At 33.1% G+C, this 23,909-nt stretch overlaps 1 protein-coding gene across 1 annotated transcript; it reads left to right on the forward strand.

Annotated features, from left to right (window-relative positions):
* The first annotated feature begins 180 nt into the window (after window positions 1-180).
* Window positions 181-21,407, forward strand: LOC128998413 (myosin light chain alkali-like). The gene is made up of 7 exons (XM_054424531.1): window positions 181-312; window positions 4,721-4,823; window positions 8,771-8,815; window positions 10,839-10,979; window positions 19,645-19,812; window positions 20,608-20,694; window positions 21,263-21,407. Exons 1-7 carry the CDS (start codon window positions 310-312, stop codon window positions 21,316-21,318), a joined length of 603 nt encoding a protein of 200 aa, XP_054280506.1. The 5' UTR covers window positions 181-309; the 3' UTR covers window positions 21,319-21,407.
* The last annotated feature ends 2,502 nt before the right edge of the window (window positions 21,408-23,909 follow it).

Raw genomic sequence — 23,909 nt, forward strand, 5'->3', positions numbered from 1 at the left:
TTACCACATTGATATAGCCTTCTCAATTAATAGTACTTTACAACCTTTTCCGACTAGGCCTACTACTGGCCTAATTATTTGAGCACATCAGTCTAGCAACGTTTACAGCCAGTTTAGAAGTTAACTGTTTGATTCAACTTAAACTTGACCGAGAAAAGCGACGCAGGACATCCGCCAACATCCTCATTCCTTCTTTCTGGCAAGTCCCCCGTCAAGTCTTAAGTGACCGCGTGGATTCTGTGCAGTTAAAGAGACCTCTAGGAAGAATCAAGAACCCTATCTACTCTCAGTTCCTTTGGATCCTACAGCATGGTAAGTGGACTGACCGTTAGTGGTTTATGATGTGAATGTGATATGGTTTAAGTTCTAATAATTCAATCAAAATAATATACCTTAAATCTTAAATTTTGATTGTTTCTTATTTTAAAGCATTGTTTTTTATTCATACGAACATTAAACAATGGATACAGTTTACTTAGCTGCAACAAATCTAAATTTCAGTATTATGCGGTTATTTAAAAAAGTTGGGACGCTGAAATGTAGAAACTTATAAAATACTGTTCCCTAGATATTCACGGTAAAAATATAACCACGCAAAACTATGAAATTAAACTTTATGTGGGGAATATAAATTTTTCCTATTACTGTGGATCCTAAAGGAAGTCATTTAACCACAAACAAGTTACATTGATCGGGGGTCTGTTGTAAATGGTATTGAAACCACAAATTCACATTATATTTCCGAATATTTTTTAAGCTCCAACTCCAGCATTATTGCCATGTAATTTGTAATACATATTCCAAGAAAAATAAAAATAATTATGATACAAATCCGGTATCCTGTATAGTATAACCAATATCAGTTTTCCCTTGCAGCTTTCGCACCGGTATGTGTTTTCACTCAGGCTGTGTGTTTGTGCCTACTTAAGCAAAGTAAATAAAAATAAGAGTTCACTATTGTCCATCGAACAAACATTTTTCTTCCTAATAACATTCGAGCTACAAAAACGTTTCATGCCGTTATTTTCTGAAGCAGATTAAGTTACGAATGTGTTTGTTATTGCCATAGAAGGGCTCAACCTTTGCAAGTATGTGTAAACGTTTGATCTTTCGGACTTAACTAGATGCATATTTTGTTGCACAAACCGTGCAATCAGTTAAGTTACAGTCGTTTTATCACATGATTTTTCAGCCGGGAAAGGAACAAATATTTTAAATTGATCAAAATATTTAGTTTTAAAAGTGTCAAATTAGAGCTAGCGTCCATTTTGAACCGAATCATAGTAACTTGTAGTTTCTTTTGTATCATGTGTTAATTGGCGTTTTAGGGCTACATTCTCTTTCAAGGTACCGGAAACAATTGCTAATATGTTTAGGTAAAATTTTATGACTTAAAATTGTTGTTTTATTTTGTAGCTTTAATTTAATAAATAAAACTATATTGAGCCTTGAAGAACCCAAAACAAGTTAACACCAAGCAGAAATAAACTACGTAAACAATGTAACAAAATGACCCTGGAACAAATATATTTATAATAGATGATAAACATTACTAACAAAATTATGGTTTTGCGCCCATGTCTTTCTGGGGTTTTAGCAAATTTTAATTTTATTCATGTTGAAGCCTTCCGGAATTGGTGATCAATTATAACAGGTTACGTACCTTGACGTCCACAATTCCTCAGTCGAACTTCCGTTGACTAGTTTCGACTACTAAGTAGTCATTTTCAAAACGGAACGTTAAAATATTTCATTTGACGACATTCAATGAAAGAAATATTTTAACGTTTAGTTTTGAAAATGACTACTTTTAGTAGTGGAAACCAGTAAACGGAAGTTCGACTGAGGAATTGTAGACGTCAAGGTACGTAACCTGTTATGACAAATTTTCATACGAACTACATAAATAGAATGCTGAACTATTCCAATCCCATGGAGCAAAAATTATTAAAGCAAAGATATTTTATTGAACGTCCAGAAGAAGTTTAACAAGTTTACGGGTTGTTTATATTTGTAAATCGATCTCTTTTACTCATCGAAGTGGCTGTACATTCCTATAAAAGTGTTTGTTTTAGTACCTACATAACTAACACAAATAATTACATAGGTAATGAGTTTGAATCTTGTGTTTAAACAATTTTCTATATTGAATCTATTACTGCAAGAGGGACATCGATTGTGTTGCGTAGGAATATAGGTTTCAATTGTATCCAGGGAAGGATTTCAAATATCTCCCAAATATTCTTTCACTTTAATGAACATTTGTTCCAAAAAATGAATGTTCTTGTTTTAAATTTAGAATAACCTTTTTCGATTGGTTTAATTTCTGATTGAAGACTTCTCGTATAAGACATTTGAAATTCCAAAATACAAATCCCAAATTTCCGTTGACAGCATCTCTTTTCACTTGAGGACGCACGGTTTAAAATTTTGCAACATCAATTAATTATGGTGAGTCGTTGGCTCAGTCGGTAGCGCGACTGACTTTGGATCCAAGGCAGTGATGTCGCACACCCTTGTACTATCTCACCCCTTGCTTTGTTGGATACGTTCCATGCTCGGGCCAATACGAGGATAAAATAGGCCGCAAACTTCTGAAAAGAAGATTTGAGTAATTTGTATGAATAGTAAAAATGCAATTTTGACCTAGTGGCGTCATTTCACCAAATCCTTGAGGGGGGGCAAACACCGGGGGTATGGGGTGTTGTGGAATACCCCCCAGCAAACGGAGGGGGGAGGGTGAGAAAATGTTGCAGTTTTGAAACTAAAAAAGAGGGGTTTAAGCTTACTTTAATTGTCAAAAGCACTTCGAATAAAAACAAAATTACGAGTAAAATGTATTTATATTTAGACAGAAAATTAATGAAACTAACAATTATTGGCAACAGACAGAAACATAATAACATGTTGGTAAGTTAGTCATTTAAGAAACGTGATCAATAGTTTCACGGTGTATTAATATTATATATGATATTAGATTTATGGCCAACTACTCTTGTACAACATTTTAGAACTATAGCAATGAATACGGTTGTATTCATAGCCTATAGCTTATAACAGTTCAATTTGGTTTTAAAATAAAACACAAGTATTTAAGTACTTAAAAGCGAATCAAATTTTATTATCAATAAAATAATTTTACACAAAAGTACAAAAGGTTCTATTTACCTATATTAAACTGGTAGTCTACAATGTTCAAAATTAATTACGTAAAATCTATACACGTGTATAATTTTAATGCTTGAATAATTCATAAAAGTAAATGACAAAGCAATGCTTCTAAAGAGATCTGCATGTTTATGTATATATAAACTAGTAGTAAGTGGTTGATCGTACAGAACCAAACAGAAAAAGTAAATGAATATCAAAACTACTAACTTATGTAAACTCAAAATGTGCTACTGAGACAATAAAAAAATAATATTTTTGTTTCAAATTACTGTAGAAGAATAGGCAGATTTTTGTCTGCCGTGATTTTTAGGATTTGGCAGGAGAAAATATTTGTATATTAGCTAGTACAGCATATTTTTTCTCTAGACCAGGAACCAGGTAAATGCCCCCCTGCCCCTCCCCCCCAAATTGACACCCCTGTAATAAATGTCAGAGGAAAATAAATTTATTGGTTGTAAGCACATCAACTAACAAAATGACACATGATAACAACTACTTATTCCAATACAGGTTCTTACAAACATTTTATGTTTTGATTGCTACAGAGAACTTTTACAATATTAATACGAGTATATTTTGTCAGAAGTGATATATGGCTTTGGTTAAGTACTATAATATTCTTTGTTGTATTAACCTCTTTGGTATGCATTGCCACAGAGGTATTTATAATGTCACTATGCTCTTTACTATTGGTGGAAATCCCCTTTTGTTAAGAATTAACTTCTGACTAAATTTATTTTAACGGAGATTTCTGTCGACTCTGAAACTATTCTCAGCCAGAGTACTGCAGATATCTCGCGTATATTACATTTAAACTTTGGAACACTTTTTAAAAGTGCTATATAATATTTTTATATTCATACAAATAAAAACCTTGAGTTTCATTAAAATGATTACACAAATGAAAAAAAGTAAAAAAAATATCTTAACAAAACACACAGTTGTTTTTCTTTATAATTAGTAAAAACATATGAGATGTATATATATTGTAATTGTCCTTTAGTAAATCAGGAGCTCTAATCAGCCACCGGAAAGTTAATGTATTCCTCACTGGTAAAACATATTACAATTAAACATAAGGAACGTCATTCAAAGCATTTTTGGCATCCGTCTACTTCAGTTGCTCCAAACCTTTTATTTGATAACTACTTTATTTGATAACTGTTTGATTAATACTTTTAATAACCTTTTATTTTATGCATACATATCTTCTCTCAAAACTCACTTCTAGAAATCACACTACAGTGTTAATAATCTAAAGCATCCCATTATCATTTTCCTTATTGCTCAACAAAAGATTTCAGGAACAACAGCTTTTAGAGGGATACACTATAAACAGTTAGAGTTATAGGATGCTAACCTGAAGGAATATGATTTCATATAGACTTGTTGTTATTAAAGTTAAGCACTGACCTTTGATGGTGGTAAAAGAATACACAAATATTTCTCACCTGTTTTGTCTTCAGTTACTCTTTAATGTTTTAAGAGTGTCTGAATCATTTGAGACAATCTGTAACAACTGGATATTATGCTTTATCTCTATTTTCAGTCATCAAGGAGATTTGGCCGAGAGACCAAAACTGCATCATCAGAAATCTCGAGCCCATTTCCTAGTGCATTTCAGTCCAAGTTTTCAGACCTTGAGCTAGAAAGTAAGTGACATTTGGTGTAAGAGTATGAAGTGGTATCACTTTATATGTATGTAAAGCCAATTAACGGATCACGAACTTTTGAGAAACCCGTGAGCTGCACTCCTATCAACCACCACATAGGCTACTTGAACGAAAGGTCTTGATGTGAAACTTCCCCGAGAAATATAAGTTTTTCGTTAAACCCTCTCCTAAGGGCACAAACTTCAAGTAACTGTATTTAATCATATTTGAAACATTGGAGATGCATCAGCTGTTGGATTTGTTTGAATTTACATTTAGTTTGTTTACTTCTTCCATGTATTAATCTTTCCATTCTCATTACTTATGTTTACATCACAAAAATTAATTAGTTTTGATTCTCCAACACTGTTTAATGAAATACAAATGAGATTTCATTGAAATAAGCAACAAGTACGATTGAGATTTTTCTGTTTCTACCATTATTGTTATTATTCTCTTGAGTATTCTTGCCCCGTTGCGAAGCATTGACAGCTAGTTAATTTAAAGAATAAAATGAGAGAAAAATCAAATTATATTTGTAATCATTGGTTTGGAATTTAGTTTAAGTTACTGTAATTTGTTTGTAATCACTTAGAAAATTTAAGTATATATATAATCCAGTAAATTTGTATTTAAATTCACTCATAGCGAGAAAGTTTTGGGGTAGTTTTGATTTTTTCAATTTCTTATGTATTTTGGGGTGCTGAATCCGAATCTGAGGTTTGCCAACAAAAATTCTTGACGCAACATTGACAAAAATGAGAAAAATATGGAAAACATGAAATTTTTTGTAATATTTAGCTTATAACTCAGAAACTATCAACTTTTTGTAATTAGTCTATATTATAAAAATTAAAGTACACAAAATTCGCTACAAAATGTACCCCTAATGTGGTAATCTCCGATGAACCGTTTAGGCTCCAGAGCTATTTGAAAATTGGAACATTTTGTGTTAGTTTTTAAATTTCTCTAATTATTCTGTCAATCACACATATTCATTGTATATGCCCAGGCAAAGGTCTTATATAAATCCAAAGTGTTAAAATTGATTAATTTTGTGTTACTGAACCGTTGACTTTTTATTTAGTGTACAGAAAAGTTACACGAACTGTTGCCGTTTAAATTATCCTCGCTCAGAGGGTTGTAATGAGGCAGGTTCTGGTAAACGTTTCGATGCATTATTTGTGAGCATTCTAGCTTGTTCATCTGGACAAAAAAGGTTAAAAGTAAAAAAAAATTACACATAATAATAAGTGATACCAAAATCATAACTATCAAAATTAAAATAACACCAATCTGTTAATCATGCAATATCGTATGCACCTGATGACGTGATATTTAGATATACGTAAATAATAAAATGTTATGTATGCATATACTGTTGCCAAGCATTTACATTGTGTGTAGATTTAACAAGTTAATAAATAAAGAGATGTGCGTTTGGTACTATACTTACTTTCTTACTTACTTAGACTCTAGCATCACAGCCCATTGTACATCCTCAATCGTATTGGCACCCATTATAAAATTTTTTGTGTAAAATTTCAAGACCGATGCATGGCTTAGAGTGATTGGCACTGTTACCATAGGCCAATACTAATTTTTTTTTCACCCGAATGTAAATGTAAACTCTAAGCGAGTTATGTCCACACAGCTGCTTGAGTTGGGGGCAGTGAGGCAACGTTGGTTTTAGTTTTCTAGCCAAAATTTGTATTGGCTATCTTAAGTCAATTAACCCTTACCACTCTCATGTAGGCCTATGCCCTACGCCCTAGGACCTACAATCTATTTAATCTACACACAATGTAAATGCTTGGAAACAGTATATGCCTACATAACATTTCATTATTTACGTATATCTTAATATCACGTCATCAGGTGCATAAGATATTACATGATTAATTGATTGGTGTTATTTTAATTTTGATAGTTTTGATTTTGGCATCACTTATTATTATATGTGTAATTTTTTTATACTTTTAACCTTTTTTAAATTGTCCAGATGAACAAGCTAGAATGCTCACAAATAATGCATCGAAACGTTTGCCAGAACCTGCCTCATTACAACCCTCTGAGCGAGGATAATTTAAACGGCAACAGTTCGTGTATCTTTTCTGTACACTAAATAAAAATTCAACGGTTCAGTAACACAAAATTAATCAATTTTAACACTTTGGATTTATATAAGACCTTTGCCTGGGCATATACAATGAATATGTGTCGTTGACAGAATAATTGGAGAAATTTAAAAACTAACACAAAATGTTCCAATTTTCAAATAGCTCTGGAGCCTAAACAGTTCATCGGAGATTACCACATTAGGGGTACATTTTGTAGCAAATTTTGTGTACTTTAATTTTTATAATTTAGATTAATAACAAAAAGTTGATAGTTTGTGAGTTATAAGCTAAATATTACAAAAAATATCATTTTTTCCATATTTTTCTCATTTTTGTCAATGTTGCGTCAAGAATTTTTGTTGGCAAACCTCAGACTCGGATTCAGCACCCCAAAATACATAAGAAATGGAAAAAATCAAAACTACCCCAAAACTTTCCTGGTAAAAACACAAATTAACTGAATTAATAATACTAATTTGGCTTCGTATAATGTGTTTGTAATCAATTCTTAAGATTAGCTTAATAGTACAGGTAAAATAATACAAAAACACTCCATATAAACAACAAAATTTGTACATTCATAAAGTTTCACCTGTGAGTTACTAATAATATGAGAAATGAAGATCCGATGAGTCCCCAAAATTTTGGGCGTCCTAAGGCCCTTTTTGGGACCCTTTTTGTTCCGAAGGGCCCTTGTTCCTGAATAATTTTGTTTTTACGTTTAAGGTTGAGTGAGGTGTGGTTTTCGATGGTTTTAGTTATTTTAAATCGATTGGGACTAGTTTTAAGTGTATTAAACACTCCATACAGGGTGTTTCGAAATATTATTACTTTTTACGATAGGTATTTAAACATTTATTCATAAAGTGATAAAATTAGTTACCTCCATGCTTTATATAAAACGGGATTATTGAAAATAATTGTAATTCTTTACTATATAAGAGGGAAGGATCACAATGAGTAAGAGAAAATATTAAATACCCTCGTCACAGCAAACCTGCAGACTAAGCGAATTTTCATTACAACTATTTTCAATAATCCCCTTTTATATAGAGCATGGAGGTAACTAATTTTATTACTTTATGAATAAATGTTTAAATATCGTAAAAAGAAATAATATTTCGAAACACCCTGTATGGTGTGGACACACTTGTGGTGGGATACACTTAAAACTACTCCCAATTGATTTAAAATAACTAAAACCATCGAAAACCACACCTCATTCGACATTAAACGTAAAAACAAAATTATTCAGGAACAAGGGCCCTTCGGAACAAAAAGGGCCCCAAAAAGGGCCTTAGGACGCCCAAAATTTTGGGGACTCTTCGGATCTTCATTTCTCATATTATTAGTAACTCACAGGTGAAATTTCATGAATGTAAAAATTTTGTTGTTTATAAAACCCTATTTTACCTGTACTATAAGCTGAAGTTTAGTAAGTATTGGTTAATATTAGTACCTGTTTAATGTAAAGGATAATCACCAGATGTAGTTGATAATGTTCACATACGTATTCAAGTATTGAAATGCAAAAAACAGGTTAATAAATAAAAATCCAAACAAATTTTTCTATTAAATCTATTGTTGATCTATGTCATTCAAGACGTTGTCTTTATTTTTTCTTATACCATATCCCTAAATGAGCTCTTCAGTATATTTCATTAATGTACATAATCCCAGCACGCACCAATCTACTATTATCATTATTATTTTGATAGCCTTCAATTCGACTAATCTTCAAAAATTATGACAAAAAACAATTTCAATTTTAAAAATAAAGTAGGTATTAGGTTTTCATTTTGCTTTATTTACTGTTTTATTTTTCAGAGAAGAAACGTGACGAGTACAAAGTCCAAGAGAAAGAACTCGAAGGTAACTACAAATATATATACAAAATATATAAAGATATATATATTATATATGCAAATATATTTTACCATAGATATAGTCATCCATCGTCCATTAAAGCAATCTTACCCCAATTACAGCTTTTTTCAATAATTTAAATAGCAAAATAATATAGAGGGTGTTTCCTAACTCTCTACCAACCTTTTAAGGCATTATTTCAAGGTTCATAATAAATTTAAATATCACATTTTAATCATCATTTTTAAGTCAATGGTTACTCATAGAGACGCCATTTTGTATTTTTCAAACATTTTTTTCAATAACTGTGAAACTTATAACATTGAGATTTTGCATGAATCTTTACCCTTCGTGCCCGTCTTTGATTTTAAAACAAGATCAGTGACAAAAGTAGTTTTTTTCGCGTGTAGATTAAAAGGTCAAACGATGCAATTTTATGCAACACCAACCCCACCGCAGCAAACCTGTAGACTAAGCAATTTCCATTTGCTTGATTTCATTTTCACTTAAATCTATTTAAATAACATTAGATCCAACGAGTACCTAGGTTCCCTGCTAGAGGGAGGGTGAAAAGTGTATACTAACATTTTAACAGCTTAGTATAAAATAAATAAATTTAGCAAGTTTTTTTCAAAATAAATCCACAAACAAGCTAACTACAACAGTTTACTTATTCTCCATAAGAATAACATGAGAATTATAAATTAACAATTTTCTCCATAACCAATAACCGTACAAAAACACTTCAATGTACTAAATGGGAAATTCACTAAAAACGTATCATAACCATGTATAATCAATCAATAAAATTGTACGCGAATACATGGTTAAAAAAATTAGCAAAAAAAAACAACAACACCATAGGTGACACACGGAACTACACTTCGGGTATCTACATCTTCTTAACTACGCAACTCTTCAGGCTTCAACAGGAGCCTCAAAGGAGCCCTCAGGAGGGGCTTCAATAGGGAGTTGTGCGGGCAAAATGATGTTCAATCTGTTCAAGAGAAAGGGGCACCTGAGGCAATGTTACTCTTAAAACTACACATTTTTACTAATAACACACATTTTCCTGTTAAAACAAATACGCTCGGAGGAAAACTCCGTGGTGTCAACTATGACATATTAATGACGACCGTGGTGTTATTTTACCAGCGTCACTTACATTCGAAAAATAATATCAATATTTTAAAATGTAAAAATTAAAAATGGTGGCCATTTTAATTTTTGTCAACATGAGTAACTTCAAACCCTTATATCCTATTTATAAACACACAGGAATTATGGTTTCATTGGAAATTCTTCAGAAATTGTTTGAAGACGAACGTTAAGACACTTATCAGGGAAAATCCAATCAAAAATAGCCAAGATGACATTTTTTGTTGCGCGCGCATCAGTGTTAGCCATAATAGTTCGTTGGTTGTCCATTGATCTACATTAAAGGCATGTACCACAAAAATGTGATAATTCCGTTATTTTTTACTGGATTTTCAAAGTTGAGGTGCCATTACGTTTGTCTTATGATTTCCAATAAAACGGTATCCCTGTAATTTTTTAAATAAGATAACCGTTTTAAATTTAAACGTTGGAAAACGTTATTATTATATTCAAATGTTAGTGATCTAATTAATGATATATTACAATCCACATAAAATTGCAAAGCTATCACGGATAATGAGAAAAATGCAATGTTAAAAAAATGCAAAATGGCTGTTCTGTGAGAAACTTGACCTACAGATCACTGTAAATATAAATAAAGATAAGTAGGCCTAATGGATTGTCACTTGGTTTGTATATAGCATAATGCGTTTTGTAATTTTGGTAGTCCTGCTGTCGGTTACTGAATATTGTGTGTACTGTGTGTGAATTATGACTGTGGTGGTGTCTCAAATGTAATCCGTTTGAATCTTAAGGTGTTTAAATCTTTTACCACAGATAAAGCAACTAAAACTAAGTATTTCCTGCTTGTCGCCACCACTGGCCAGGAGATGGGTTGCTTTTTGATCCCAAATGTTTTTTTTTTATTTAGCAATCCACGCAGTATTCAACATCTATGACATATACGGAGAGGGGAAAATAGACAGCAGCTTGGTACCTGATGCGCTCAGAGCCCTAGGGCTAAACCCCACTCTTGGACTGGTCGAGAAGCTCACTGGATCCAACAAACCTGGTTTGTAATACTCTTTTGTGACCTTATTGATAGGGTTTTTTTAGAGTCAAGTGTAGTCAAATTTGATTAAATACATAAGTTTACATTTAGTATTGAAAAAAATGTATACATATACAATTTTTTTATCATGACCCCACTTTTGGCATTCGTTTTCAGTGGATGGGCTTTAATAGAGAAGGTAGTGCTGGTGGCATGTGTGTCTCATAAAGGGCATATGCACCATCAGTCAAACACCACCCCCAATCTGTTGGATCTGCTGGTGAACTATTTCCACGCCATACTTCTTGAACCTGATGGTACACCCTTAGGCCGTGGTAGTTTTCAATGTGTTTTTAAATTGTCAAAGTACGAAACGTCCATAAGAAATGTATGGGGGAGAGTATTCGTTTTTATATATCTTAAAACCGAAAAAAACCATTTAAAAACTGATTTCAGCTTTGAAATCAGCGTGGAAATCTAGTTCATAATTATGTGTCACAACACTATAATTACATTTAAAATATTTATATGGGAGATCCAAGATGGTGGCCCAAAAAGCATCCCCTATCGGAATTAAGCACGGACCATCCAATAAATATTGGCGGTGGTCCAAAGTCAATATCTCGAAAAATGTGCAAAAAAACGTGTGGTATCTTTTTTTGCAAAATTTGTCCAATATTGGGAAAAGCCGCCATTTTTTATCACTAATTTAGGGGTTTCCCGTGGACAGTTTTTTTGCTACTTTTGGTATGTCACTCTGCACACCACAACAATAAAAATAAAACGTTTACTTGCAAATATTTATACGATCCCTGTGTATATTTTTTAGTTTGCTCTTGGACTATTTATAAAAAATATTTTTATTTTATTATTTCTACGGGATTTAATTTTAGTTGTGGGTACATGTATTTGGTATCATTTTAAAGATAATTTCAGGAGGAACATAAAGTGTATTAATGACTTTTCACCAATATTGACTGGAAAGTCAGAATTTCAATAAAAAGCAAAAAAACAACTGGATTTTGCCGCCATTTTGGAAAAATGTTGGTGTTCCACCAAAGATATTTTTGGGGACTTTTGATATGTTATTCAAAATACTTTTCACTATCAAACTACAATGATTTCATCTGTGTTCTAATTATTTCTAGGTCAAACCATATATTCAAGGGCCTAATAGATAAAGTTTGTAAACAAATAACACCACATCAAACAAAATGGAATGTCCGTTAAAATAAAATAAAATAAACAAGGTAGTATGACAAAATGATAACATAAAATTACATTAAAAAAAAGTTACCTTGTACGAAATAGCTCCGGGGGGTGGGGCTATTCCGTACAGTAGAAGGGGCTATACCGTACAGTTCAAAAATCATTTGCTTATGTTAGTAATATAATAGTACTGCAACAAATTATTGTACAAACACTTTTTATTACTGCATAAAGGTTGTAGTTAAGAAACAGTGTATTACAATTTAAACATTTTAGAGGAAATTACATTTCAAAAATCAACCTTCATGAAAAACATGAAGTTTATGAAAAAAGTTATAACATTTCATCCCAAAATTAAAATAAAGAAGAAAAAGTCCACAAATGTAGTTTTCTGCAGACTCCGCAGCACTGCAAGTTGAATGGACCCACCCTGAACATGAGCAGCACCCTGGATTTGTACCAGAGCTGTACGGTTTAGCCCCAATCTGTACCTCGTGGGAATTTATAAACATAAACTCAAATTTTATCACTTAAGCAATCATCGCTAATAACCAAAAGAGAGCTTAAGAGATGTAGTTTATTATGATCTCACAGTTAATAGACTACGATAAAAAGCTACTTCACTAACTTTTTATTTAGTACTGGACGAAAATTATAAGCAAGTGAGTAAAAACATGTTTTTTTACTGAAACATTGAAACTAGCACACATAGCAAAACGATTTTATCGAAAATGACGCAGCGAATCGAAATGCCGATCTGCTTTTATTACCTCATAGGAAACAACTTATGAAACCGATAGATTAACAAAGATATTTCGCAAACTTCTTAATGAAAAAAATTGGATATCACTCTATTGCGTCTATTCATGCAATGTAGGAGAAATCGATATAGGCCCTAAGGACCCGTCTCGAAGTACTCGTAATTTCAAACTACTATAATATCTAACTAAAACTATAAATTAGCGTATCACGAATTCAGTTAGTACAATTTACTCATCCTTTCACCCAAATTCACGTTTCTTGTAATAGTAGGTAGTTTACGCAACGATTGTGTTAAGTTAGTCTTTACGACACGAGTAGAAAATTTAAGGCACGAGCCTTGGCGTGTGCCTTAAAAACTTCTACGAGTGTCGTAAAGACTATTAACGCGAGTTGCGTACACTACTTTACCTACGACAGTTTTTTAATAACTAAAAATCTGGTTTTTATTACTAACAATCACTACTCATAACTTCCTAGAGAGGTTATGTTTTCGTTTATTGTCATTGTCACTGAAAGTGATGCAACGACTTATTGTATAATCAGCTGATTTCATGTAATTACGTGTTTGTAAAACTTTGTTAAATAATACGTTACTTTTTCAGGCAATAGGTTCTGCTAGCAGCATTCTTACCATAAATACTGTATCAGGTACAATTAGGGAAATATTGCATATATTTTTGGACAACTGAATAATATAGTGAAACAGTTAATTTACAGTTAGATGTCAGCATCGAACATGTGGTCCACAACGAGTTGGGTGAAAAAGTGGTTAAGAGGTTTTCAAAATAAACTAGAAGAACATTTTCATTTATCAATTTAACCTTATTTTGTTTCGTCCATTTAATGAATTGCTGCTATGTAATTGCATAAGGTACCTTTGTTTTGATTTTGGTGGCAAAAGATTAGCACAAACAGTTTGTGCTCTCATTTCTATCTCGTCAACATCACTTTCACTAACTGATATTTTAAAATCAACCTTCATTTAACTTCCACCAACTTAGGTTAAGAATACGCGAGTATCAACAGGAACAAGCCGGATCAACAATTAATTAGCTGATCAGCTGATCAGCTGATTAGTTGACGTTCGAAGTATTACAATTGTACTTCTACTCTCAATTATTGAACCTCATCGGTCCGTTACCTGTGTTGATATGAGAAAAACTATGCTGATATGAAATGAAACTATGCTGATATGAAAGTAAACAGCTGTTAAGTGAAACTTTTCAATTCTAAGAACTGGACTGAAATGGCTACTTTAAAAAACGGTCGTAGGTAAAAATTCAATTTTGTTCAATGTTCCTGTTGATACTCGCGTAATTTTAACCTAAGTTGGTGGTTAAAGGAAGGTAGATTAAACTGATTTAAAAATTTCAGGTTTAGTGAAAGTGAAGTTGACGAGATGGAAATGAGAGCACAAACTGTTTGTGCTAATCTTTTGCCACCAAAATCGAAACAAATGTATGAAATTACATACCAGCAATTCATTAAATGGACGAAACAAAATAAGGTTAGATTGTTAAATAAAAATGAGCTTCTTGTTTATTTTCAAAACCTCTTAACCGTTGTTTCACCCAACTCGTTGTGGACGACATATTCGATGCTGAGATCCCACTGTAAATTAACTGTTTCACTATATTGTTCAGTTGTCCAAATAAATATGCAATATTTCCCTAACTGTAACTGATACAGTATTTATGGTGAGAATGATGCTAGAAGAAGCTATTGCCTGCAAAAAAATAGTAACGTATTATCCTATACTCTAATACGAGCAATGTTTGCTTGTATGTATGCTTGCTTGCTTGCTTGCTTGCAGAAAGATCTCGAAAACGGCTCCGACGATTTTCTTCAAATCTTGTAAATAGTTTATTTTTGGCCTAAAAACAAGTTTCATGCAGTTAGAACTGCCAACAAAAATCTAATTACGTAGAAAATCCTATACTCTAATACGAGCAATGTTTGCTTGTATGTATGCTTGCTTGCTTGCTTGCTTGCAGAAAGATCTCGAAAACGGCTCCGACGATTTTCTTCAAATCTTGTAAATAGTTTATTTTTGGCCTAAAAACAAGTTTCATGCAGTTAGAACTGCCAACAAAAATCTAATTACGTAGAAAAACGAAACTGAAAGTCACATTTTTTTAACATTAGTCTTATGGGTTGCTAAGTAACCATGTTGGTTGAATTAAATAACAAGGAAAAGGTAAACAAAAGACTTGAAGTTGTAGCACGTGTTCATAATAAACCAACTACCCACAGTATACTAGCAAATTACAAATACAGTACAAAAGGAAAAACATCACTTGTTAATATTGAGCAAAGATTATACCAAAGATTGATTATACTTAAGATTACTCGAGACATTGTAGTCAAGGGTAGCAGTGCGAAGTCTAGGATCTGTTTATGACGAATACATTAAGGTATCTGCAATCCTAAAATGCTATGGGAAGGGAAGGAAACAGGTCCGTGACGTTGGAAGTAGTGAAGGAAGTAGTAAAGGCAATCATAAAATGCTATGGGAATAGAGGGAAACAGGTCCGTGACGTAGGAAGTGATGAAGGAAGTAGTAAATGCGAGCAGTCCGGAGTGTGGGGACTGTTTATGACGATAAGATTAGGGTATCTGCAATCCTAAAATGCTATGGGAAGGGAGGGAAACAGGTCCGTGACGTAGGAAGTGGTGAAGGAAGTAGTCAAGGCGAGCTGTCCGGAGTGTGGGAACTGTTTATGACGATTAGATAAGGGTATGGGCTATCCTAAAATGCTATGGGAAGGGAGGGAAACAGGTCCGCGACGTAGGAAGTGGTGACGGAAGTAGTCAAGGCGAGTTGTCCGGAGTGTGGGAACTGTTTATGACGATTAGATTAAGGTATCTGCAATCTTTAAATGCAATGGGAAGGGAGGGAAACAGGTCCGCGACGTAGGATGTGGTGAAGGAAGTAGTCAAGGCGAGCTGTCCGGAGTGTGGGAACTGTTTATGGCGATTAGATTAATGTACCGGTATCTGCAATCTTTAAATGCAATGGGAAGGGAGGGAAACATGTTTGCGACGTAGGAAGTGGTGAAGGAAGTAGTAAAGGCGATTAGTATGGAGTGTGGGAACTGTTTATGACGATTAGATTAACGTATCTGCAATTCTGAAATGCTATGGGAAGGGAGAAAAACAGGTCCGCTACGTTGGAAGTGGTGAAGGAAGTAGTCAAGGCGAGCTGTCCGGAGTGTGGGAACTGTTAATAACGATTAGATCAAGGTATCTACAATCTTAAAGTGCTATGGGAATGGAGGGAAACAGGTCCATGACGTAGGAAATGGTGTAGGGCGTTGTAAAGGCGAGCCGTGTGGAGTTTGGGAACAGATTTATGTATCTCCGATACTAAGACTGCTTTCAGAGTGAACTAATGATTTTCTTCGAGCAAAGCTCGGTCCCCAGGTACTTTAACGAAATTTTACAAACACGTAATTACATGAAATCAGCTGATTATACAATAAGTCGTTGCATCACTTTCAGTGGCAATGACAATCAACGAAAACATAACCTCTCTAAGAAGTTATGAGTAATGAATGTTAGTAATTAAAAACCAGATTGTTAGTACTTAAAAAACTGTCGTAGGTAAAGTAGTGTACGCAACACACGTTAATAGTCTTTACGACACCCGTAGAAGTTTTTAAGGCACTCGCCAAGGCTCGTGCCTTAAATTTTCTACTCGTGTCGTAAAGACTAACTTAACGCAATCGTTGTGTAAACTACTCTACTGTATTGGTTTTCTTTTAATTTTGAACCATATAGACTATTTACTGGCCTTTTGTAGTTACTTGCGAGGCGGCCTGTATGTTATGGTACGTAATAAATAAATTTGTTAAGATTAATTATACAGGGTGAGTTTCTACTGACCGTGTTAACTTCGCCAGTAGGTTCTACTCACTAAAAGGAACAAAAAAGTTCATACAAACCCATGTCCGATTTTCAACCGTTTGGCTGTAATAGGGGATTTTGTGTTTTTCTTATTTTATTAGACTTTGCTCCACAATTTATGTAATAAAAACTTAACGAATTACTTTAGAGAGTTATAGTTAAAATCATTAGAAAGAATATTAAATTTGCTATAAATCAAAGGTTTCATTCAAGAATTATACCATTACATAGTCCACGTTATATCCAAAATAAAGTAAAAATGTCATTAAATTAATTAATTACGATAATTTTCTTGAGCCCACTTTGATACATAAACCTTCATCTATGCAATGTTGAAATGCATAAAAAACTTGGCCATTTAATAATCTTTCAAATGATATGCTATTCAATACTATTATTGATATAAACCAGTGAGAAATTACTAATAAACTACAATAAAACACGGTCTACAGATTTTGTTTTGACACAGTTTGTACTGTTAATAATAATTACTGTATTCATCATGTTGGCATACTCTTGATTGGTAAAAGGCTCCATAGTTTAATAAATGTTGAAAAACTCTTAATTGACTTGGAAATATAAAGTTAAAACAGCAAATTACTCAACAAGGTATGTTTAAGCAGCTGAGTTATCTAGCTATAGATGACAAATCAATAAAAGCTGACTTAATCAAGCACAAGGTAAAACTAATTATACAGCATTTAAGAATCAAACACACTACATCTTTGAAAATGTGAAATACCTTGAGTTTATACATTTTATTAATTCAGATAATTTTAATAAATATTTAAAAGTTAAAATAATGTACAAATCTTATCAGATTGTTCAATAAAATACAACATATGGAGTATACAGTAATTATTATCAAAAGTACAAACTGTGCAAAAACAAAATCTGTAAACCGTGTTTTATTGTAGTTTATTAGTAATTTCTCACTGGTTTATATCAATAATAGTATTGAATAGCATATCATTTGAAAGATTATTAAATGACAAAGTTTTTTATGCATTTCAACATTGCATAAATGCAGGTTTATGTATTAAAGTGGGCTCATGAACATTTTCGTAATTAATTAATTTAATGACATTTTTACTTTATTTTGGATATAACGTTGACTATGTAATGGTATAATTATTGAATGAAACCTTTAATTTATAACAAATTTAATATTCTTTCCAATGATTTTAACTATAACTCTCTAAAGTAATTGGTTAAGTTAGTGGTAAATTACATAAATTGTGGAGCAAAGTCTAATAAAATAAGAAAAACACAAAATCCCCTATTACAGCCAAATGGTTGAAAACCGGACATGGGTTTATAGGACCTTTTTTGTTCCTTTTAGTGAGTAGAACCAACTGGCGAAGTTAACACGCTAAGTAGAAACTCATCCTGTATATCTGTTTGTAAACATGAAACCAATTAAAAGGCACACTACTAGTGCCATACCTTGTGAATAACTAACAAGTGTTGTAACTATACATTTGAATAATTATAGCCTACAGTATTTAGACAATTCCTTTATCACAGTTGGAAGTTGTATGATTTACATGTATATTTAATTGTTTTAACTAATGATTCAAAATTCCAAACAAAAACCGTAGTGATAAATATACGAAATTTAAGGAATCAGTTACGAAAAACGCTTGAAGCAGGGAAATGTTATTGGCTAACGGGGCTTCGGACCCAACCTTACCATGTTGGTAAGGCAGATCGTGTGCTACCAGGGTAGGTTAATCCCCCCAAGCGCCACTTTAGAAGGAAGCGCTAGAAGTTTTGTTTGGCAACGACTTTTATTGATAGTACATGATTGTATTAATTTGTCAAGAAAACAAAAAAAGTTTCACATAAATTTGTAAACTGTACATGGATCACTTAAATAAATCTCTTTAATGTTATGTAAGTGGTTAATTTAAAAATTAATTAATAATTAAGAAGAATATAAAGCATAATGTCAAATAGCTCTCGCCATGAACAATATGCGTATTATTTCCCTTGGGTCATGGAAGTTCACTCCTTCATTCGGCGTCCAACCACCCGGTCACGTCGTTTATGGTAAAAACGACCTTATTCCTGCTAAATCTAGTGAGGATATGGTACATTCTCGTCACCGGACGGTAAGACGTTCACAAACAATAAAATCAATTTAGGCATAAGCATCAATGTTGACGGCTCGGCATATGATGACATCGAAACATTGATTGCAAAAATCGAAATATTGGTCCTAATTATGTACAATTAACCTAGTGTTATGATCATTCTAAAAAGTGATCGCTGCAACTTATTATTTTCAAATTAACTGCTTTTTGTACAATTTCACATATAGGGATTAAGCTATTACCAATGGTAAAAAAGATCATGCCAAATCATAACATGTCACTCTCAAAATATATTTTGAACGTTCTTAGTTTTAATTCTCTATCTATAGTTTTAACCTCTACACAGTTTGGAATTTGTTTTTAAATGCCATATTTTGTTCTGTCATTTTATGAAAGCAACATGATCCCATTCCAACTGCGTTAAGTAAGAGATATTGTATTTGATGAATGGACTAATACAGGGTGTTTTTTGTAATCGTGCATTGTTTGCACGTCAATGAAGCACTGGTTTAATTTAATTTCACAATAAATCATTTACGGTACTATCTAAAACTTACTATATGTGGAATCAATAAGAGAAGAAGAGAAGGTGCATGAAAAACTATAGAACCCAATGTTCACTTTTCCCCATAAAATGGTATTTTGTCCATTTCTTCAGTCGGATTTTTTAGATGTTCACCAGTTTAGTAATTTTGCACTTATTTCAATTTCAGGAGAGCAATTGGTCACAGTAGAAGAGTTTGTGCCAATCTATGCCAAGGTGAAGACAAACAAAGACAATGGAGTTTATGAAGACTTCATTGAATGTCTCAAGCTCTATGACAAGCAACAAGATGGACTCATGCCTCTTGGTGAACTGACTCATGCCCTCACATCTCTAGGTCAGTATAATATGTGTGTGTTTTGTGCTATGAGCTACAAGAAACAAGATGGACTTATGCATCTTGGTGAACTGACTCATGCCCTCACATCTCTAGGTCAGTAGAATAGGTTTATGTTGTGTGCTATGAGCTACAGGCAACAAGATAGACTTATGCCTCTTGGTGAACTGACTCATGCCCTCACATCTCTAGGCCAGTATAATCGGTTTGTGTTGTGTGCTATGATGAGCTACACTCTTGCTACTTATAGGAGGCATGCCTTACAATCTCTATTGATTGGTGAAGGTTGAATAAATCATGCAAATTCTCTCACGATGAATTTGTCAACTCATCCACAGCCTCCAATTATTGATGTATGAACATTTTTTAGAATAAAGGAACTGGTATGAAATTATAACTTAGAATCAGCCTAAACAATATACTGAAATATCATTGTTGCTGTGACATTCATTGTTACTGAATTGTCTGTTGTTTTGTAATACTTAATGAAGAACTTAATTAGAACTTAATGAGTTACAATTATAAAGTCAGATTCTGCATGATTAATTGTAATGTTTTAACTTTACACCACTCACTGTTCTCGGGAGTTAACTTAGGCTTTCTCCCGTATCTACATTCAACATACTCAATGAACATAGTGCTGTAAACTCTTATATTTGGTAGGTATATTAATTAGTAGGATGAAAAATTTTCAATTGGCATATGATGTATCTGCAATGCATTTAATCCAAGTTGCAAATCTGAATTATGACATAACATTACTAAAACAATGATTCATTCAATATGATTTTCCAGGAGAAAGATTAAGCCCCGATGAACTGGATGCTGTCATGTCCGACTGTATGGATGAGGAAAATGATGATGGACTGATCCCCTATATCCGTAAGTTTTCAACAGTGACAAGTGAGTTTTCAGCGTCTGCTGACAATTCTAAAATACTGTACTTATTTACTTTTAATATTTTTGAAATTTTGAGAGTAGTTTCTTTGGTAAGAAAGTTCACTCAATGATTAGTTGTTTCATGAAATATGTACGGCTACTACTAGGCAGGAATTCACATAAATAGAAAAGAAAAAAGTACTTTCTGACTATTACACTCCTGAGTATTCAAAGAGAAACTCCCAAAATAAACAGGTTGAGAGTAGTTACCTTATTGTTTTGTTCTTTTCATGTTGTGGGTATATTACACCACTCCTAGTTTAGAAACCCACTCAAATTTCTATTCGGTCAGGTGTTTTTGTGGAGAGATGGATATCTCATCAGTTCTCACAAGGTGCTAGACCATCCTGAAATTTGGCAAGAACCAACAGATCTTCAAATGAAGCAATTGGCAATCTTAAATAATTGAAAAAACCAGGTGTGCCAATCACTGATTCAACTCTCTTATGCCCTTTATATTTGTTTTCTGTTGTTATTATAACCAGTATCAATAAACATTTTTCTGTTTCAGCATTCTTGGCGAGGATGTGTGAAAAGCCAGTTCCAAAGACTATCAAGCCCCTGTAAATTTATATAACTGATTGAGCATTTAATTTCTTCTGAAGGATTTGTATGAAAACCAGACTAAACTAAATAAACAAGTTAAAAGGAAACAATCAATTTGTATCTGTGCTGTCTAACAGTCTATTCACCTAATTTATCTGGAACTAATTATTTTAGCAGTGAAGATTTCAAAATTAAATTTTAAAAAAACCTGGTTTCACTTACAACATAATTACAAAAACTGTAAAAGTTGTCAAGAGTTTAAAATTAAGTGGCCTTAAATTTTTCTTGGTTGTCAGAAATTGTAATAAATAACCGATGTTGTATTAAAGGTCAAAACAGGATTAACAGAAAAAGAAGGAAAACTTCAAACCAATGTCCAAAATGTCTCAAATTTGTTTTACTTAAGGTGTTTGACCTCAACTGCTCGTCACGTAGATGAATAATATGTGAAGTGATCTACAGTGAAGTCCCATTACAGTACAAGTCTAATAAGATAGTGACCTCGAGGAATCTATCACTAAGCTACTATGTTCAGTTAATTAATCATTCTAGCTACAAAGGCATCCACTAACCAGGGCCGGATTTCCCAATAGGCCCAATAGGCCCGGGCCTATGGGCGCTAGCTCCCAGAGGGCGCACGGCCGAGAGGAAACATATGTTTTAATATCTAAAAATAAAATAAATAGCCATAGCTTAACATATTTTGCGAGTTGATAAAAAAAAAAAAAAAAAAAAAAAAAAAAAAAAACTCTTGCCAAATAAAGCATTATAATTTTGAAATTCGTTGGAACAAAAAATTGTTAGAAAATTTAAACTATTTTTCAACATTACGCATCAATTTTGTTAAAACTTTGGTTATACGGGAGTAGACTGTAGGGATGTTGACAAGCGCCCGAGCGGTACGCATAGTATTGCCACTGTAGGCTACTCTTTGAACTGCCACTATGCTGGCTCGGCGCTACTGATCAGAGTGATTAGGGGCGCATGCGTGTTAGACACCGTTACCACCCTCACCTCACAAAAAGAAAATTTATTAACTAATCTTTTGATCAGTTTACAACTACAACAACCTGCAGGGTCAAGTTTAATTATATAATATGTTTTGTTGAATATTAAAAATACGATAAGTTTATCTTTAAAATTCAATAACGAAGAATCATTAATGGCGCCATTTTCTCCTCAGCTCAGACCTGAGGATATTTATGGTTGGCCGGACTATTGCTTTGCAAATATAATCTGGATGCAGTACCACCATGGAATAACCATAAACTCAAGTCAACTTCTTATCATGTTGTTAATTCTAAGTATTGTTTTTCATGTCTAGTTCAAATATGTTGGTGACACTGGAAGTTAGTTTTGACGTAGTTTAGTTTCTATTATTTTAGGGATAGTTCTATGTTGTGTGTTTTAGTTTCTTGTAATATAACCAGTGGACGACCTATTGTTTATGATTAGATCGTTTTATTTTGGACAATAACTAGGCTTAAATAGCTTAAATAAAAAGAATTGTTTTCAGCTAATCCCCAAGGGTGACAAATCTACTAAATGAGTCTGTTTAATCTATGGTATCACGTAGGCCTACTGTTATGGAGTTCATGTTTTGGGGCCTGAAATCGGAATCAATGTACATGCTTTTTTGCAATAATGCTCTGTGGGTTCGATTCTTTTGTTTCAGTCCCACAAGCGTGAGCATTTGCTAAAAGCATAAAATTGCCAAAAGTGTTTAATACGGCATTTTGCTAAGGCTAACCAAGACAATTCTTCAAAAAACTTCTAATGATAAAATTCCGAATAAGATTGGTGTTCAAGCAAATAACTTAGGCCTATTAAATAGGCATGATATAGTTTTTGATAAAGGTTTGTAGGAAAGAAACTGTGACCAGACTAGGGGGCGGAAAAATTATTTGGGCCTAGGGGCGCCAAAATGCTAAATCCGGCCCTGCCACTAACCATTTAAAAATAACAAAAATCAACTGCATTTTTTTATTATTTTATTTAGCAATCCAAGGGCGAGTAGAAATGATTCTCCTCCCCTTGTTTTTCAAGTTTCTTAGGATATCAACACTATACTGCCACTTATTACTGTAAACAAACTTCAAGTTAACAATATTGACATTTTCACATTTTTGGCATACCATTATATTCTAATATGGTGAATCCAGACTGGTGGTCAAAACTGTGAACTTAGTCAAAACAGTGACCATCATTTTTTTCATAAACTTCTGAGTTAGTAAACAATTATTATTAATCACAATTCAATGTTTTTATCTTGTAGGTATAAATTTATTAAGTTGCTAATATTTTAGGAATACTGTAATGCAAACGTAGTTTTATTTTTTAACAGTTTAAGTGGTTTAACTGTGTGATAAGTAGACAAGAACATAAAGAATGAAAGTTGAACTTAATAGGTTACAGCAGGCACTTCAAAAAAAAACAAAAAAAAACGCTAACACATTTTGTTATCTACCTATGCATAACATTTTATATAAAATCACTTAAACTACTAACTAGGACCAAGTATTATCAGGTGTTAAACTACGCTACCTGGATTACTTTATAACATGAGATAAGTTTTTAAAACCGCAAATGGAAAAAGGAAATTAAAAAATTGG

The sequence above is a fragment of the Macrosteles quadrilineatus genome, unplaced genomic scaffold (assembly GCF_028750875.1).
Source record: "Macrosteles quadrilineatus isolate MER2022 unplaced genomic scaffold, UCM_ALF_1.0 Scaffold_7__1_contigs__length_78375512, whole genome shotgun sequence".
Lineage (NCBI taxonomy): Eukaryota > Metazoa > Arthropoda > Insecta > Hemiptera > Cicadellidae > Macrosteles > Macrosteles quadrilineatus.